General features: G+C 40.7%; 4 protein-coding genes across 5 annotated transcripts; 2 read left to right on the top strand and 2 right to left on the bottom strand.

The window, feature by feature from the left end:
* Positions 1-336: 336 nt before the first annotated feature.
* On the top strand, positions 337-2880 carry fkbp3 (FKBP prolyl isomerase 3). Its single transcript, XM_074685365.1, has 7 exons — positions 337-470; positions 825-926; positions 1098-1199; positions 1320-1455; positions 1563-1630; positions 1730-1827; positions 2504-2880. Exons 1-7 carry the CDS (start codon positions 366-368, stop codon positions 2556-2558), a joined length of 666 nt encoding a protein of 221 aa, XP_074541466.1. The 5' UTR covers positions 337-365; the 3' UTR covers positions 2559-2880.
* A 506-nt stretch (positions 2881-3386) lies between these two features.
* On the bottom strand, positions 3387-5139 carry faua (FAU ubiquitin like and ribosomal protein S30 fusion a). Its single transcript, XM_074685268.1, has 5 exons — positions 5041-5139; positions 4522-4603; positions 4218-4362; positions 3742-3797; positions 3387-3619 (listed from the first exon to the last, which is right to left on the bottom strand). Exons 2-5 carry the CDS (start codon positions 4594-4596, stop codon positions 3494-3496), a joined length of 402 nt encoding a protein of 133 aa, XP_074541369.1. The 5' UTR covers positions 4597-4603; positions 5041-5139; the 3' UTR covers positions 3387-3493.
* Positions 5140-5578: 439 nt separating this feature from the next.
* On the bottom strand, positions 5579-12950 carry prpf39 (PRP39 pre-mRNA processing factor 39 homolog (yeast)). 2 transcript variants are annotated; one of them, XM_074685658.1, is made up of 15 exons: positions 12727-12950; positions 11326-11727; positions 10982-11175; positions 10701-10826; positions 10374-10492; positions 10017-10184; positions 9597-9777; positions 9071-9178; positions 8806-8970; positions 8234-8360; positions 7880-8148; positions 7352-7536; positions 7177-7260; positions 6420-6534; positions 5579-6215 (listed from the first exon to the last, which is right to left on the bottom strand). In XM_074685658.1, exons 1-15 carry the CDS (start codon positions 12737-12739, stop codon positions 6126-6128), a joined length of 2346 nt encoding a protein of 781 aa, XP_074541759.1. In that variant the 5' UTR covers positions 12740-12950; the 3' UTR covers positions 5579-6125. The 2 variants fall into 2 exon arrangements, with proteins under 2 accessions (XP_074541759.1, XP_074541758.1); XM_074685657.1 differs by having other exon boundaries at positions 11278-11727; positions 12727-12948.
* A 2602-nt stretch (positions 12951-15552) lies between these two features.
* Positions 15553-18704, top strand: arf6a (ADP-ribosylation factor 6a). The gene is made up of 2 exons (XM_074685155.1): positions 15553-15720; positions 15852-18704. The coding sequence occupies exon 2, from the start codon at positions 16474-16476 to the stop codon at positions 16999-17001; it is 528 nt and encodes a 175-aa protein (XP_074541256.1). The 5' UTR covers positions 15553-15720; positions 15852-16473; the 3' UTR covers positions 17002-18704.
* Positions 18705-19461: the final 757 nt, after the last annotated feature.

Below are 19461 nucleotides of genomic sequence, written 5' to 3'. Positions count from 1 at the left end.
GGCAGGAGAGAACATTTCAGAGATAGTAACATTTTGATAATACTATTAAGTATAAAAAAGTAAATAAATAAATTAAAAATAAATTGAGGTTCACTTGAAAAGAGAAAAGCAAAGTGTACTGTTAGTAGTTGTTGATAGGATCTAGGTACAGACAGTCCTGAGTGAACTGATATTGACAGATTATGCAATGACAACATTCCCGTGGGGGTTTTTTTCCCCGTAGATTTTTTTTTCTTTTAATAGCTCATTTGAATATTTTCCTGTATATGCTATAGCAGTGGAAAACTTAATTCAGAGGCGTGTTTTTACTTTCACTTTCTAAGCAGCCAAATAAAGTGTCAAAATTGACCACTTCGCTTTTCAAAATGGCGGCTGAACCAGCTCGGGAGTGGAGTGCTGAGCAGCTAAAAAGTGATGATTTACCCAAAAAAGACATTATAAAGTTTATTCAGGATAATGCAGCCCACTCGGTACGTTTACAACCCTACACTCGTTGTGGCTTTGACTTGGATTACGTTAGGTTTAGAGTGAAAAGGCTCCTTTTGGGCTGCAGCACACAGCATGCTGAGCTAAGTGCAGCCACCACAGGAAGGCTCTGTGATAGCATCATGTTAGACTCAGTCCGAACCGATATATAGACATATTACTGTAAACGTGTAGTGCTTGATTCTGATATAATTCACATTCTCTGTGTACTATGACCACCAGCTCAAACAGATGCATGAGATGTCAGATTTTCTCGTAACTTTTTACGGGCCATAAGAATTTGTCATTGATGTGTGGATACTTGAGTCTCATCAATTTCATTGTCACTGATTTTCCAGTTCCTCAATGAGCACAAGCTGCTGGGGAATATCAAAAATGTTGCTAAAACAGTGAAGAAAGAACAACTGATAATCGCCTACGATCAGCTCTTTGAGAGCAAAGTAAGTGACGCCAACATCATTATAGTATGTATGATCACTGCATCCATAGGGTACATGTGGCCTTCTGGTGGGGCCGAGAAACACATCTAAATTCTAAAGTCTGTGTTCCATGCTTTTCTGTTTTGTTTGTTTGTTTTTTTGTTTGTTTGTTTGTTTTTTGTTTTTTTACAGAGGTTCAAAGGCACAGAACCAGTTGAAGAAGTGACCGAGCAAGTGAAAGCTGTAAAAATTGAGGACAAACCCAAAGAGGTCAAGACAGAAGTCGTGGATGAGGTACTAATCTGGCATATAGAATTCAGGATGCTGTTAGCAATTGTATTAGTTGTAGTTGTAGAGTTATCGTCTCATATGTGTTGCCACCATTATGAGTAGCTCCTTTGTTGTTCTCTGTAGGGTCCGCCCAAGTACTTCAAGTCAGTGCTTAAAAAAGGTGACAAGCAAAACTTTCCAAAGAAAGGTGACACTGTTAGCTGTTGGTACACAGGCTCCTTGGAGGATGGAACTGTCTTTGACACCAATATTCCCACAAGTATGTTGTCCAAAGAACAACACCTTTTTTATATTCAAGTATATTCCAAGAAGGAAATATGTTAATAGATACATCTCAAATCATTACCATCCCTGTTGTCTCCACAGCGGCAAGAAAGAAGAAGCAAACCAAACCTCTTTCTTTCAAAGTTGGGATGGGAAGAGTCATCAGAGGAGTGAGTGATTTTTCTGATAATTTCTTACTTTAACTATAATTTTTCAAGAAATGCACACCTCTGCTACAAACCATCATCTGCTATTCTTTTTGTTCTCAGTGGGATGAGGCCCTTCTTACGATGAGCAAGGGTGAAACCGCCCGACTGGAGATTGAACCCGAGTGGGCCTACGGTAAAAAGGGACTCCCTGAATCCAAGTATCCTTTTTCTTTGGTTGATTGTCTCATAGTATATGCTATACAATAATTAGTTCTGACCAAGGAACCTGATTTGACATGATACATTGCATGATTAAAATCCACAACTTGTCTTGATTAAAAAAAACTGGTCCCCCAGGAACCAACAAGTCTTTGAAAGGCCAGGACTCTTTTTTTCCACAGTGTGGAAACAGAAATAAATCCAGTCTATTGGAAACCATTTGTCTGCTAAAGCTTTAGAGACACACTAAAGTCAACTGTGCAGGAAAACTACAGGTTGCCTAGTAACAGACCAGTTTCAGACATTTCCAGGAACCAGCTCTGTAGAGAATGAATGGTTTAACAAAACCTTTACACCCGTTGCTTCTAAATCCTTGTAAATAATTTATGCTGCTTGTTTAATTACTATAACAGCAACACCCCACTCAAGGTCATGACGTTGTGCTGAATATCAACACTGCTGTGATCAGTACTTCTGCTTCCAATCAAATAATAGCAGATATTTAGTATACAGCTTGCTTCCATACACTATGACTTGAGAAATAAAGGGGTGTATTAACTAATGTGATACAGCAACACCTTGGGATAGTCTGATTGTGTGATATTTCATATATATAACTTTATTTCTTCAACTTAGAATCTACTGTTATTTGTTCCTTAATTCCAGTGCTACCAGAATCCCACCCAATGCAAAGCTGATCTTTGAAGTTGAGCTGGTCGCAGTGGATTAACTGATGCGGTTAAGCAAGCATGCACTACTTTTCAGGGATGGAGGGTGAATAATGTTTCTACGGGCTTTGTTGAAAGGTTTCAGGTTAAAAAAGCATTTTGGAATGAGCCGTCCCCTTTCTGTTTGTCAAATTTATCACGTTTCAAGGGACATGAACCATTACAGCATTCAAAGTTTTGGCTTGTCAATGGTGTAAATATGAGACACTTAAACCTTATTCTCTGTTCAGTTCTTTCGCATGTACAATGTAAATGGCAAAATAATGCTGTTTCAGAGACTATGTAAGGAATGAGGATTTTTCTGTGAGTCACAATAAATGACAAAAACATTTCCACGTCTGGACTTGTACTTTCTGCAGTTAATTATTTAAATCTCACAGATAAATGTGTGAAGTTAGAAGTTTAATGTCCTGTCCAATAATAAGTAACTCCAGGTGTCAGTATGGCTGAAGGGTCTACTTGGTGCTCATAATGAGGTAAGTCCTTGTCTGGAAGGGCAGCAAGGGTTAGAATCCCACCTTCAGCCACTTTTCCCACACATCACTACAAACTTGTTCCCTGCACTTTCTAAATAATAGCATAAAACACCCAAATAAGTTACTTTAAACAAAAAATGGTACTTATCATTTAGAATGGTATTTTTGCACCTTTAGATAAAACTACACACCAAATCAGGATGAAGTGCCACATCATTTTTGAAGAAAACCAGTTTTGCCACATATGAATAGAGTATTCAAAGACAACACAAAAAGCATAGTGATCATTTTCTGAAAACCCTTACTATGAATGCACTCCTGTTAGTTACAAATCTTATGAAGAACAACACTGGATTCACTTTTTCCAAGCCAATTTGTTTATTCTGTACAGAAAGATAACATTGAACTTGGTAAAAACTGATGAGGGGTGACCGGGTTTCTCCTTTAAGGCTTGGAAGCAATTAGGAGTTAGCATTGGGTCCCTTCTTCTTTCCGAAAGTGGGCACAACATTCACGAAGCGCCTGTTGTACTGAATACGGCGCTTAGCACGGCCAGTCTTCTTCTTCTTCTTCTCCTGCTTGTCAACCTGTCAAGACAGACATTGATTATTTTTATTTATTTATTTATTTATCTATTTTCCTGGATATATTTTTGTTCATGTGTTTTACCAAAGCACAGGGCAACAGGAAAACAAAAAGATCTTTTTACCTTGGGGGTCTGTCCCCTGACTTTGCCGGCACGAGCCAGAGAGCCGTGAACCTTACCTGGGAAAATGAAAAGGAGAAGGTGTTGAGTGAGAGATTATCCAGACAAAGTGATGGTCCTCTAAATCTTTAAACTAGCATGGACCACATCATGCTCATAAAAATAATGACTTGTGGAAAATTAAGTCAGTTTATGGCTATCATAAAAAAATGCGTACAGTAACAGAGTAAATAGATGTATCAAGTCCTCAGGCATAATAATGTGCTTTAGATCAATATTCAACACTTCCTTAAAACCTACAGTGTATAAAAGAACAATTCATCCACATAGCATTAATATGCAAGCAAATAACCCATGTCTTAAACATAAACTCAAAGTATTCTTTGTTACTGAGCATACTTAACTTTCTGAGTGATAAATCAAATCCTCCGTTACTTGTACAAAAAACAGAAACCATTTGGTGTAGCCTGTTTACTGACCTCCCAGAAGCCTGCCAGCTACCTCCAATGTGCAGTGCTCTGTGGCACCACAGGATGCCAGGGAGGCATCATCCTCCAGTGGACATCCAGCAAGCAACAGTACCTGATCCTCAACAAGGAGACCCTCCAGATCCTGAACATGGGCCTGAGAGACACATAGGACAAGTGTTGTAATAAGCATCCAACCCGCTTCACGCGTGACATCGAAACAGATAAGGCATTTCATGACAACTGGTCCTCTGATTAAGACTATTTTTGGATGAGCTGTCTCAAGTTATGTCAGATACTCCAAGGGTTATTTTACCTTGATCTGTCCAACAGTCTCCTGTCCGGTCACCTCAAGGGTGTGAGTGTTCTGGGCACGCAGGAAGAGCTGCATCTTGTCACTAAAAGAGGGGGGAAAAGCCAAAGGAGTAAGTCTCTGTCGTTGCTACAGTTGCGGAAATCAACTTGTGGTGTTAGATTGATTTGTAACAGCTCACAGTTACCAAAAAACCCGCGAAGCTAATTATTACACGAATGCAACGTGGAAATACGTGAAGTAAACCCTGTCAGGAAACCTGATGCGACGAGAAGATGTTTACTAATGTACTGGGAATTGGCCCAGACATGTCCCTGGTTATCGCGCTAGTGCTATGTTAGCATAACTAGCCACATGGGGCACGCGTTAGATAAAGTCGTTTAAAAACACACACTGTAGTGCAAAAATGTTGTAAAAGTGATATAACGAGATAAATAATGAATCGGGGACCTTGTTTGCTCACATAAACATGTCTTGATTGGATATTTACACCGATTTTCACTTAAATTGCCCAGGCCTTACCTCGTTTGATGCTAGTCGTTCAACGCTAGGCATAGAAAGGGCTGTCTGAGGGGCAACACCGCGCATGTGCGGATTTACGTATCCCGGGTAAGAAGTGCTGGCCACGCCTACTGTACTTTGGAGTTCGATCCAGATGGATATTTTTTATGAATTTACGATTGGGATTGTCCATGTAGGATGAAAAAAAAAACAAAAAAAAAAACACCACAGCAAGGTTTATATGTATAACGAATCCCTTGCCCTGCTGTGTTAAGATAAACAAGCTTTATTCGAGCAGGTTCATGATTATCAGCAGTTTCAAGGTACAGATTGGTGTCCTATTGTAACTACAATCCCAACTTTTTACTTACTTTACTCTCAGGGGAAAAAACTTTACATATTTGTGAAGTTACCATTGGTTCTTAACTTAGGCACTTGACTAAAGAGGGAACCCCAAAAAGGCCTTGCTACACTACATACACCATAATTACAATAAATAATTACATATTATATAAGACCATTAGTATTGAAATCAAAGAAGAAATGAGTATGCGAAAAATCTGGATATCAATCTCTTTATTATGAAATCAAGTCAAAATAAAAAAAAGAAGAAACTTCATTTTTGTTTGGAAACAACCATGAAATATTAAAAATCTTTGTGTTTTGGGGAGAGAGAAACACACAACTCAGAGGTACATCTTTGAATGACTTTTGTACAAGTTTAAATCTGAAACACAAAGAAAGAGATCAAACTATGTCATCCAATCTAAAAGATAAAAAGCCTTTTTTCACACAGGGAAAAAAACAAATCTGCCTTCACAGTTAACATGCATTGAACAAAAAAAGCAACCAGTGTTGAAGATGACGGGTGAGTGATACTTTTTGTGTCTGTTTTGGAAACATGGCTAATCATGATGACTGCCATGCAGGGCCAAGTATGTTACTTCACAAATTATGCCTAAAAATTTAATTTCTCTGATTAGCACACATTGCACCACAAAGGAGGAACTAATCCAGCCTGTTAAGTCGTAATGTTCAAAGATGGATGCAGGTCAGAAAGGATGCTTTTCACTCAATCTTCACTCTTCATGTCAGGTTTTTGTCCATTATGTTGGAGGAGGGGGGTAGTACTGGTTATACTGGCCATATTGGTTGTACTGGCCCCAGGAGTTCTGTCCCCAGGCTCCGTACTGTTGCTAAGAAGAGAAAGAACATATCAAACCAATGACTCAAAATTTTACAAACAAGAACATCACTTTAAGGAATGGGTTAATTTGGCTATTATTTTATTTCTTACCATAACACAAACATATTTGATACCATTGAGAACTACACATCCTTGATCAAAAAAAAACTTTTTCCAGGTCTTTCCTTTGCTCAGATTGAAAAAAAACACTCACCTGGTACCAGTTGTAGTTGTAAGCAGAGTTATTCGCCTGTGCGTCTGTCACAGCATTTGCTGCAGCCGCGGAGCCGTCATCTACACGCTGTCTTTTGGAGTCTGGTTCCCCGGAGCTAAAGACCAACAGCGACAGGTTAGCTGAACCCTTTCAATATGAGTTTAGTACTGTGTAAAACTGTGCCAACACTCAATCGACATTTAGATGTTTAACTTTAGTCAAACAGTTTGTGTTTGTTACTCACTCTGGCACAATAAATAACTCACACTGTTTACTATGGACACTAAAGCACACAATCCATGAACCTGAGTCCAGAGGGGACCAACAGCATTAGTGACTGAAAGAGATGGGATACAATTCTGTACAAGCTGGGACAACCCAGGTTACCTGGTGGTGTTTAACATAAGCTCATGCCCACAAGTTCAGAGCTACTACTGCCACAAATGGGAAAAGGTGCCAGTATGGCCCAGCAGTCAGGTGGTGCACCTCAGAAGGGCTGACAATGTACTGACACTGGTATTTCTGTTGTTGTTTTTTTTTCTTTAAATTGACAAAAACATGGTAAAACCTAGGTGGAGTCAGCAGCCATGAATAGCCCAGCTATCTGTGTCAGTACTCCAGGTCATTTCTTGAGCAGCCAAGCTGACCAGGATTACCCAAGTAACTCATACATCCCAACTTAGATAATAATCAAAGTATCATTTAAATGATCAGATCCTATTTGTTGATGTGAACCAAGCTCTGTTCCATTATTCACCTGTCATATCCGTTCTCTGCCTTCCTCTTTGATGGTTCACTCTCTTTCTGTAGTTTTTGATGTTGCTCAGTTGCAGCAACAAGCCTACAAAGATGTGAAACAAAAGTAGAAGGTTTAATATCAGACATAATACAATTATGTATCTAATCGTTGCTCTACAAGTAACAAAACTCACGCATTGATGTCACTGCCAAAATCCTCCAGGAACTCCACTTTGCGCTGGCTGAAGAGAAGGCGGGACTCCAGGGGCATTGGGCTCTGCAGGGCCCGGTCAAAGCAAGCCAAGATCTCAGCCTCGTTCTGTGTCACATCCCCGCTGTACTCCAGCTCCAACAGGTTCAGGTACAGCTTTGGACTCGTCTGTGAAGAAAAAATGACAATTTTCATATGAAATGTTAATCAACCAAACTTGCATTGATCTTTATCCCCAGAAGTACACACCTGGATCTGATACAGCGTGTGTGGTGCAGCTGTAATTAAGGACAGGGGTTACTGATACTGGAAGAGTGTTTGTCCTCAAACTGTTGAACCTTGTGCTTACCTCTGTGTTTAAATGATTACTGTTACATGTATATGACATGTTCAACAACTTTACTGTCTATGACACCTGATTTTACCGCTGGATCAAACATCTCCATCCAGTTTAATAGAGAGTTGCTGGTTATGCTGGTTTGGAAGCCCATAGTCATGCAGCAGCTCTCACCTGGTCTTTTTCAAGAGCATCCAGCAGCACCTTCCTGGCCTTGCTCAGACTCTTTTGCACCTTCATATGCTGCCTGGCTAACTTCACAGCATAGAACGATGACTCGGTAGCATTCTTTGCTGACTCCATCGCCTCCCGCATTAGGGCCTCTGCTTCCTCCAAGTTTCCATGGCGACGCTCAAGGCTGACCCTCCGAAGACGCACCATGGCCAGCCCAGGGACTGCTGCTTCCAAGGACTTCAGGATGGCACGAGCTTCATCCACATTCCCTGAGAAAGTAAATAATAATTTCATATTAGCAAAATACATTTTAATCACAAATCTCACACCAAGAGAGCTCGGATTGTCACTCACCTTGCTGCTCCTCAAAGGCAGCCCACAGCAGGTGGATGGATGGTTTCTTGGGCAGATGCATGCTGCACGCTTTCTTGAAGACATGTCTCACTCCATCAGTGCTGAAGCCCTCTAGATATTTTGCATACTTCAGAGTGAAAAAGAGAAAGCGAGTTGGAGGAAATGCAGGAGAGGACAGAGAAAAAAAGAACAGAGGAGAAAGAGAGAAAGGCAAAAGAGACAAGACATTTTAAATCTATAACTCCAGTTGACAGAAACAGTGAATTTCTTCATTGACAAGATCGTTTTTAGAAATTTTCTGTGTAAACCCATCAGCACCTTCATGGAACCAATTAGATAAGTTTCTGTAAGGTAGTGGGAGACGAAGAAGATGCAACGTAGTAGTTGGCAAATGCTGCAGTCATATCTTGTGTGGCAAGCTGGCCATCCCCTAATACAACAGATACAGTCACATATCAACGTTACACGCAAAGAGAGTGCAGGACGTTTCACTGTGTCGTTGTGATTATCATCGTTGTTGGGGAAGTGCAGGGAAGTAGCAGGAGTGAGAGAGAGGTCAAAGGTCATGTTACCTTGGTCCAAAACTCCTCGTAGAGGGCACAGGCAATGAGGCAGCGTTCAAAAAGCACAACCACACGCTCCGGGGTCCCATTTTCGATTTCGAAGTCCAGGTACTCCTTCCAGTTGTTCAGCTGGGTCTTCTCTAAGGCTTTGACATGGAAGTATGGCCTCTTGATCTACATAACACATACATTTTTGTTACACAGTGTCACAGAACAAAACAGCAATGAGCATATTGCCACAAACCCCTTTGTTAAAGATTAAACTACAGCGTACCCCTTCTTCAAACGTCCAGCGTTTGCTGACTTCATGTTCATTATGGTTGAACACCTCCTGCCGCACCTCGATCACCTTGTGACGCATATTTTCAATCTCTGTCACCCTCTAGATAAAGACACAAAAAACACATAGCTGAAACTTTCAGTATCAACATATCACTTTCTCCACTTGATGTTACGAAACAAAAAAAAGAGTTAGTCCTTCAGTGATTTACATCACCGTGAGCTCTTCACACACCATAAGCCTGCAGAAGGGGGAAGGTATGAATGCACCCTGCATGTCAGCCTCTGGGTGCAGGTGCTGGGAACAATGGGCCAGTGCTGCCTCAGGGAGAGTCCCTGACTGGATGCCAACTTGAATCCTCGCTGGCATTCATTGGCTTGGCTGCTGGCATAAAGAAACCTTCAAACCGGAGCAAAGCTTCTTTTCCACCTCATGGAGAGGAAGCAAGCTCCTGCGAACCCCTGCAAGCAGTATTCTTGTAAATGTTTCTCCCTTGTCGGACTAGCAATTGAATTTTTACCTTTGCAGGGTCTGCGAGATCCTCAGTACCAGGTGGCAGATCCTCCTGAGGAGCAGGTGTCTCACTATCTTCACTGACCATCGGAGTCAGGCTGGTTTTAGAGAGCTCAAGCCTCAGCTGGACAAACTCCTCCTCTGAGAGAAAGTGTTTGGGGTTGTTGCTCTGCACATGATCTTTGAATCTGTGAGAAAAGTATGTATAAATAAATCCTCAAAGAGTTTGAAAATATATCACACACAGGCAGACTTTTTAGTCATAGAAAGGCTTACAAAGGTATCAAAGCTTCACTTACACACATCAAGGCAACACTATTTTATTATTAGTATGTTAACAATATTGAAACTGTCTCCCAGGAGTATTGCTCAGGTGTATATTAAATCAGATACAAATGGAGAGCCGTAACCTGTTTTTCCTCATTACCTCTGGAAGTGCTGAGAGTAAAGCTGGGTTGGGATCCCCAAGATGCGGTCATAGATGGCAGTGACATTAGCCAGCTTTCCCTGTTCTGTCTCCCAGTTGACAAAAGCCTCCCACAAACGATCTGAGCGGAAGTCTGTACCTGCTGCAAGCACGGCATGTTCATAGGCACTGAGAGGAGAAAAAATGAAGGAGGGAATTGATAATCTTGTCCAACTATTTGTGGTTTTAAAACACAGATGAAATATGTGTAAAAAAAAAAACCAAAGGGTTGAGTAGAGTTAAAAAATTAATGCTACTGTGAGAAAAAAAAATTCATAACACAAAGAGATGGATAATTAAAGTAACGTTTTAACTCACGCTCTGATGCGTCCCTCTGTGTCTGGGTCAGCAGAATCCGAGTTTTCTCTGATGAAGGTGAGGTAGTGCAGCCACAGATCCACACTGAGAGGTATGGCCTGCAAACCTCTTCTGTACACCTGGGAGGAGACGAAACACAAGCACGCCCGTCAATGGCCAGACCTTTTTCATTGCATTTAAATGATATGCAGTGGCCCTCTCATCATTCCTCGGCAGATTCTAAAAATAGACTACAAGGGCCAAGGAATGTGAGATGATTTGGCAGATTAACAGGTTGCTAAAGCAGAATCAAAATCATGAAAAAATGTGGGTTAAAAATACATTTACCTCTTCTGCCACCTGTATATTCCCATGCTTTTTCTCAATATCTGCATACTTCTTCCAGTAGCCATAGCAGTAGGGATAATGCAGGAAGAAAACATCAAATGCTTTCCGCACAGCCGCAAGAATATTCTGCAGGAGAGGAAGAACAAAATAAGGTTCCATTTTTATTTTGGCATGAATACTTTTATTTTCCTCAGTTTCATGGTAAGGATTTTAAAATACTAGATTTGCTTAGCTCAAGTTTACTGTTATAAAAATGCATTATATCCTTATGTCAAATTTACCTCTTGCTCCACTTGCTGCAGCAGGTAAACCCATCCGTTGAAGTCTTCTGGGTTCTCCTCACACCCTTTAAAGAGCTTTTCAAACTCACTTGGAAGCTCTGGCTCTGTTGGAACAGTTGCTTCGTCTGCTGTGTCTTTGGATGGTTCCTCCAGCTCCATGCCGTCCTCTGCCACCTGTGGTGCCTCAGTCCCATCTGGAGAAGTTCATGAGAAGTATAGACAGGTATCAAACAAAATTAGTAAGAAATTTCTAACAATACAAGATTGGAAATGTGTGATTAATTAACAAAAGCTACCTTGACTTTCAACTGTTGCTACTTCTTGGGGTTCTGATATCATCTCACCAGTGCTTAGCAGAGGCTCTCCAGACTCCTCTATGAGTTCTGGTGGATGTGCTGGCTCCTCTTCGGGTTGTGGTGGAGGTGGGGGTGGTGGCGGTGGCTGCTCTTCTTGGAAGAGCTGAGCACTAGCGAGCTGAAATTGCTCAACTGCTTTTTCAACGGCACCAAGTCCCGTGGGAATCACCTGCTGGTCTGGTAGCTGCTGTTGCTCTGTAGCATCCTGTGATGCATCTGAGTCCTCAGGCAAGATGCTAGCAAGTGGTTCTGGTGCAACCTGGTCTAAGGACCAGTCAGCAGTTTGGCCTAAAACAGGTAGGTCAGGAAGAAAGGCATCCCCATTGCTCTCCATGATAGGAGACTCAGTGTGAAGCATTCCAGTTATTGTGTCCTCTGAGGGTTGTGTGTCTGTTGAGAGAAGACCAGATTATTAGTAGAGCAACTTAATGTTTCAATGTGTAAATTGTATCTTTTATGTCAGCCTTTGTTTTTTTTATTCTTCTGTCATGTTACTGGCAATCAAAATGATATTTAAACGTCCACTTCACCACATATGGGTACATATGATGAGACAAAATATAATGAGCCAATTTTGAAATAAAAAGACTGCCTTCTACGTGTCAATTAGGTTCATAAAGAATTTTCCTGTCTCATAATAATTCAATGTTCGTTACACCTATGTCAGCTGTTTGGGGTACATCGACCTTTAAATGTTAACTTTAAATAAATAAGAGCTTCACCAGACAAGGACAACCTAGGAAAAGCAGCAGCTGGTGTTACAGTTCACTTCCTTGTTCAAACATTAAAACGACGCCAGGTTTAGCTTAAACCCGTGTATTACCTTCTAAAAATAATGCATCCACGTGACTAGTTTCTTAGATAAATTACTGTAATTAGCTACTTAAATATCAGTAAGTGTTTCTTATCGCATCGACTTGGAAGATAAATAATTGCGTTAGCCTTGTTGGCTAAATGTCACCATGTTGCACCGCAGAGGTTGTTTGCACAGCCAAAGTTCGATCAGAAGTTGGGCCTCGGTCTGTATCTATTTCCTGGAAAGTAGGACGGCACTAATGTGAGCAGAGGCTGACATTAGCTTCACACTGGCGCTCGTTCTGGTAGGTGAATGTAAAAACAAAAACGAATAGTTTATTGCTCAGCGACACTCCCCTGCTCATATATCTATTTCCTTTGATGTAAAACCAACGTATATACATCCCTGTTTTAAATTTTCAAATCTTTACTGACCAGACAACGTGCTCCTGTTCGCCTGCATCTCCAGGCAATAGTCGCCACCATTGGCTTTTCCACGTTAGCTAGCCGGCTAATGGTTGGCTTACACTAGATCACCACAATTACATCGATATTCAACGATTCAAGACGATAAAGAAAAGTTTATAAGCTTACCAGTATGTTCCATGAAATTTAGTTCAACCTTCTGGACTCTTGCGTAGCTTTCAAAGTCACTTGGTGTAACCTGCTACAGCCAGGCGCGATCTGCCACCATTCTTATCTGGAACTTAGAAGAAGTAAAGTGTGCAGTACGCATGCCCAGCACAGCGCCCGGCGTATGTGCGCGCGCTAGTGTGTAATGTGTTGCCAGAGTAGAGCCTGTTTCCTGGATCTCTGATCAGAGCTCTAGAAAACAGGCTGTCACATTCAGATACATTTTATAAAAATGAGAGATGTGTATCTGTTTGACTAAGTTGATAGAGAGGTAAATGGTAAGGTTATGGTGAGGGTGTTTAAATGTGTATTAACGTTAAAACTCCAAGTAAGCGCACAATACTGTATCTCATAAATCTTTATATTTTTGTTTTATATCCCAATTACTTTTTTCAAATCAGTGCTTGAATATGTGTCACCATATAAAGTTTTGTTGTGACACCCAAACCCCTTGAATTTTATATGAGCTCATAGTCATTTTCCAGACAGATCTTGTTGGATTTTGATTTTAGCTTCGTTCAGAATATTTATTTTTATTTATATATATTTTATATTTTATATATATTTTATTTATATATTATATATAATATTTATTTCTTGGTTTTCAGCAGTTTTTCACGGTGTAACATGTAATGCCTCCTGCCCTGCCCACTCACAACCTCCACGTCACGGCCTGATCACACGGAACCGCTTTGAATGAATAATAGATGTAGTAAAATCCCTGCCGGAAACATCAATCAATCAATAACTGATTAATCTTATTAGTACTGTATGAGAAGTTTAGCGAGACATTAGTATTATGATATATCAAATGTCAGGGGGCGTTTAAATTCATAACGAAAGCCCAAATGGCGTCAGCAGGAGCTAATGGTCTGCTCTGCAGTTCAGGTTTTAGTAAACGCGCATGCGAAATGGCGTATGCAACGTTTAAGTACGATCAGAAATCCCAAAATTCCACAATTTCACTTAGCAAGTGCTTTCGTCCATACCAACGTACGAAACAAGAAAGAATTTAGGCATAAGGGAAAACCTTATTTTTTGTTGTTGTCGTTGTTGCTGCTGCTGTTGTTATTGTTTGTCTGTTTTTTTGTTTGTTTGTTTTCCATATAAAATAATGTAGCCATAGCTAACCACAATTAAATCACTGCTGTCAAATTCATTGGCGTGCCCATCGTGATTATTTGTCTGATTTAGCTTCACTATCAACGATGGATATATAATATCTTACATTTATCAAGTACCACATGACCCACTCGTTATTTATTTAGTTCACTTTTACACTCAAAATGAGTTAGGCCTAAATCAACTGAATGGACATTGAAATTCATGCAGAAACAATAACTCCATCAGTTAACCTTATCTGTGCAACAGCACATTAACACAATTGTCATGATGGACACCATAAGTGTGCACTGACTGTGAAGGCAGAAGATTGCTTCTGAGCAGCTGCACTAGGCCATATGCTGATTTATGGTCAAGTGCTTAATCCTCTTAGAAAACTAGTTCTAATAAGTCGTATTGTGTGTTAGTATATATATGTGTTGATCATAATTGAAAGCTCTGTTAACAGATGAGTTTCTTACCAGGTAAGCAGAGGAGGAGAAGCTCAGAGAGAAAGCCTCCCAAACACCCAATCAAGACTCAGCGAATCCTTCTTCAAACCAACTCAAGAATCTGTTTTGCTGTGGACTGCGGCTTTGGGAAGTTTTTTCAGTGCTGTACCATGAAGTCATATCGGTGATTGGGTTAGCTGAGGGGGTACGATGTCAGTCCTATTGCTGTATCAGCCAGATTCCTTCTCCACCAGTTTGCACCACATCTTGTGATGTACAGAAATTAAGGCATGCTGCCCATTACCATCAGTGATTAACACTAAATAGCTGATCAAAACTTCATGTCCTAAAATAGAATAGAACTATATTTGTCACTGCAACAAGTGCAACTAAATTGATATTTGTCATATCATTTTCTAATAATCTTTTTATGAATGAATAACCCATAATGTGAAAGTGATCCAAATTTTGCTTGATTGTGATTGGTGAACATGAGTCTCAACTGATCAGTAAGTGCACAGAAAGATGAAATTGGACCATCAATCACAGCAACTCTCCACAAAAAAAAATATCTACTTGTCCCGTTGAGTGTTAAAAGCTGGATAGGAAAAAAAAAGGTTTTGAGAAACTGAAAGCTTTATTTGATAAAAAAAAAAAATCAGTATGCAGACATTGCATGCCTACAGTAACAGAAAAAAAAAACTGGTATGCAATGAAAAAACGACAAAAGAAAACTGAGTGAGCATCTTGTTAATAATAATTACAATATATGAAAGTATTTTAAACATTATAGGCTCTAGGCAGCCAATTAGATACAATTTATGCCAACATTCAAACTCATATAATCTCATGGGTTACTAGAAACTGATAAACACAAAAAAAAACATGATCGATTAGGGCAATGCAGTTTTAAAACTTTCTAGATATATAGATAGAGAGATAGAAAGGCTTTATTTCAGACTCAGGGTCCATTTGTAAAAAAGAAAATGAAAAGAATAAAATACACACAAAAAAAAATAATGATGATAATGATCAAAGCAGGAATTTACCCTCATTTTAAAGGTGGTCAAATCAATTTAAAAGACATCCAAAATATTACAATAAGAGTAGAAAAAAATCTAGCTATGACAAACATGTTTTCTTGACTCTTTGGTGTCTGATACTTCGTTGCGTCTTCGAATTCTGAGCTCGAGAGAAGCTCCTGAACGCAGCAGCAGTGTGTGAAAGCATTGTAGAGGAAGTGGCGGCTGATCTGGGTCCGCACCTTTTCCGGTAACACAGCACCGCCACCACTGACTGAACGACTGGAGGGAGAGAGAGGGAGAGGGAGGAAGAGAGCCAGAGAGCGGCAAGAGCGGGGAGAAACGGCCCGGGGACAGGGGGATGATTGCCGCAGACAGAGGTACGTACCCCTCTCTCTACCCTCTTTGTTTACGTTTGCTTTCCCATGCCATGAGAGTGGCTTTTTTCTCGGATCTAAAGTTGTGTTGTTTCTAACACCCCTCCCTTCTCTGGACCGCTCTTGTGTCACAGGGGGAAGAGAATAAAGTCGGATGAATCAATGACCTTTTGAAGCGCTCTTCCTCTGGATGTCCCAGCGCAGAAACGGACCAAAGAGCGAATATTTTGATGCATTTGTAAGAAGAGATACCTTGCGCTTTGCAAGGCATTGACTGGAATTGGTTCAGAATAAGTGAGGACAGCCGGCAGCTAAGGAGGAAGTGGGAACCCCGGGCTTGGACACGGCCTGGTTGTTATAGCAGAAAAAAACTGAAGACCTAAATAGGGTTTCTGAAGAGAAAGGCAGTTTTGAAATGCGGATTTTGGAAGAAGTTTGACACAAGGGGACATCGTTTGTTTCTTCCTACATCAGAGAGTAGTGCACCATGAAAATATATCCCCACCCAATTCAGCGAGAGCTCCACACACATCGCTCCCACTGAAGCTCACCCTCAACTCACATCATTTCTCAGCTCCATCTAACTGTAGCCGCCTCTGGTCCGCCTGAACAAACTTGAATCCTTTTTAAATTTTGACACTTGTGTGAGCCCACCGCTGCCATCACGTGGAGAGCTCACTTCCCTGTTCTATTTTCTGCTCTCATCAGAGACGCCTTGTTATTCTAACAACAGAGTATTTATGCACAGAAAACAAGATGGGGAAACTGATGTCAAAGATCTTTGGCAACAAGGAGATGAGGATATTGATGCTTGGACTTGATGCTGCTGGTAAAACAACCATCCTGTACAAGCTGAAGCTGGGACAGTCAGTCACCACCATTCCTACAGTTGGATTCAACGTGGAGACCGTCACCTACAAGAATGTGAAGTTCAATGTGTGGGATGTGGGTGGCCAGGATAAGATTCGACCACTCTGGAGACATTACTACACAGGCACACAGGGTCTGATTTTCGTGGTGGATTGTGCCGACAGAGACAGGATCGATGAGGCCAGGCAGGAGCTCCACCGGATCATCAATGACCGAGAGATGAACGACACCATCATCCTCATCTTCGCCAACAAACAGGACCTCCAAGATGCCATGAAGCCCCATGAGATCCAGGAGAAGCTGGGCCTGACCCGGATCAGAGATAGGAATTGGTACGTTCAGCCCTCATGTGCTACATCAGGGGATGGACTCTACGAGGGCCTAACCTGGCTTACCTCAAATTACAAATATTAATGTTTCCTGTCACCAGCCTGGACATTTGGAGGCAAAAAAGTAGCTGAGATTGAAAACACAAGCTGAAAAAGATGCAATCTGAAGCAATTAACACCATGACCTCTCTGCTGAGTGTATTACAAAGAGAGCAGCGATAATATTTTGTTTATTTTACTTTCTGATTATGACGATTTCACTATATCTTCAGATTTCATTTGAGCAAAAGACTTTTGTTTTCTCCAGGCTTTTTTCTCTAGTTTGCTTTGGTTCACATTCTGTATAATCAGAGTTTTCCTTCCAATTACAATAAGCCTAATTTTAATTTTAATGCAAATCCTTTTGCTTTCCTTCACATTTTTGTTTTATTTCCTCAATGAGACTTTTGGAGACACACTTGTAGTGTCATTCTGTGCTCTCATGAACCAGCTACATATCCAAAGGATGGAAAAGAACTGAAAAATCATCGCTTACATCAGCATATCACTCATGTGGCTCAAACTGCCTCTGTATTGTGTATGAATGTGTATTCTGGATGTGTTAGGACCTCTGTAAAGTAACTCTTTTCATATTTGATTGTACTGGAGTGAATGGGGAAACGTGTCAGTGCTTCTTTCTTGTGCTGTGGTCACATCCATCATGTCTACCATGGCAGTTTCTTTGAAAGACACTATGTGGACGCTGGATATTCACACACACTCACACTGTGATATGAGTCTGTACTTTTTGTTGTAACAGGGTCTCAATCCGTTACCACCAGTCTTGTTATCGCCTTTCTGTCCTTTCTGAGCTTCCATAACTCTGAGTATTTGTAGTTTCAGCTGCCTTAAAAGAGGTTACAGGTGCCCAAAAATCAAGACAGCTACAGCTGAAAGTATGCTCCACTGCTGAGTTTGCACTTTGGAAGGGAAAGAGGGGGGCGGGGTCACCAGCTCGCTGGCTGTGCACATTCAGACTGACTTTTGGTCCCCAGCAAATGTTTAAAAAAAATTCCCAGCCCCCCTCTACCTTAAACTTAGGTGCTTCTTTTTTTCTCTTTTTTAATCTAACATCCTCCTCCTCTTGTACGTTTCAGGTTCACTCACACACCAGCTTTCTGTTGATAGTTTCATAGATTCTGCTCTGTTTTATTTTTGTCTCATTTTTGCTATGCTGATGAAAAAATAAAAAATATATACAGATCAGTACAGACGTGGCGCCTTCTCAATACGCAGTTGCATTCAAAGCCAAATGTATATTTTACTTCTGACAAAGTTAAAACTGTAAATGAGGAAGTGAGGGTTTTAGGCGTCAATGTGAAAATGTTTGAAAAAAAGGGGACGACTTTGAGTGAAACTGTGAAGTGAATTGAGCCCTGGCCTGCTTCCTTTCTGAACATGTATGTGTGACTCAGTGGCTGTGAATAAATGATGGCATCTCTGGTTTCAGAGAGGTGATTGTCAGGTTCGGGCTTTTGCTCCTAGTCTTGAAGTATCAGTTAGCAGAAGCAGGGAGTTAAATTCATGATTTTGATTTTGATTTTTACAACCAAATTAAACAGGTCAACTAATTAAAGTGTTTTTATAGAATACTGTAAAAGCTGTATGTGTCACTTTATACGTTTCTTTTTGAACAAGGGGAATTCTTAAGACAAATTTGTGCTCTGAGAAGCAGGATGTGACACATTTCTTACAAAGCAAAACTGAAATCATCACCAATAAAAAGATCTTTATCCAGTGAGAATTTGATTCAATGAGGGCAGTGTCTTGACTTCATGATTGTGTAACTGCTGAGGCTAGCAGGGCAGTCTCACGATAGGCTACGTTCTTACCCAGCTGACTCACCATGAGGCATGATTAAGCACCACCTTTTATGTGCTGACAGTATAACATGTTTTATGTGCTTACTCTTTAACATGTGTCTGAGTCACAAAGAGAGGAGTAATAGCTGCGTGTTGCAGGTCAGCTCCTCTCTAGTTGCATTAAAAGAGGCGTGTGTGTGATCTCTATTGTTAGTGGTGACATCACCTTGTGAAGTCAGGAAATGTGAAAGAACAAAAGTAGATGTCCTGGAAATTGAGATTCAGTTTAAAAAATAGATATCAGGTGGAATTGTACGAACAAAAACAGAGAAACACTTGTTCCAGTGTTTTCTACATCTGGACCAGCGGTGCTTAGTTGTAAAAACACAATGACTTGTAGTCAATGTAGTCACTTGTTGTGAAGATCACTTTTAAAAAGTGTCAAAGAGCAGTGGTCAGGGCCCTCAAAGTCCAGGAGTTTGTCTGAGGAACCCTTGCTCTCTGTCTCTGTGTATTTGCTCTGTGCTGTTTGCTCTGTGGCTGTTAATCTGAAGTTTGTCCTGTTGCTTTGTTGAAACCAGTCCGGTGTATGTGAAGGACAGGGACCGGCAGGGCAGCTGAGATAGAGAAACAAATGTTGCCACCTTTTATCTCTCCTGAAACTGCTGTATTTGCAAGAGGAATTCCTGCATTTTCAGACTGTG

The sequence above is a fragment of the Halichoeres trimaculatus genome, unplaced genomic scaffold, assembly GCF_033239565.1.
Source record: "Halichoeres trimaculatus isolate MK-OKI-2021-1 unplaced genomic scaffold, fHalTri1.1 fHalTri1_scaffold_13, whole genome shotgun sequence".
Taxonomy (NCBI): Eukaryota; Metazoa; Chordata; class Actinopteri; order Labriformes; family Labridae; genus Halichoeres; species Halichoeres trimaculatus.
This window is presented reverse-complemented; position numbering and strand designations above follow the sequence as displayed.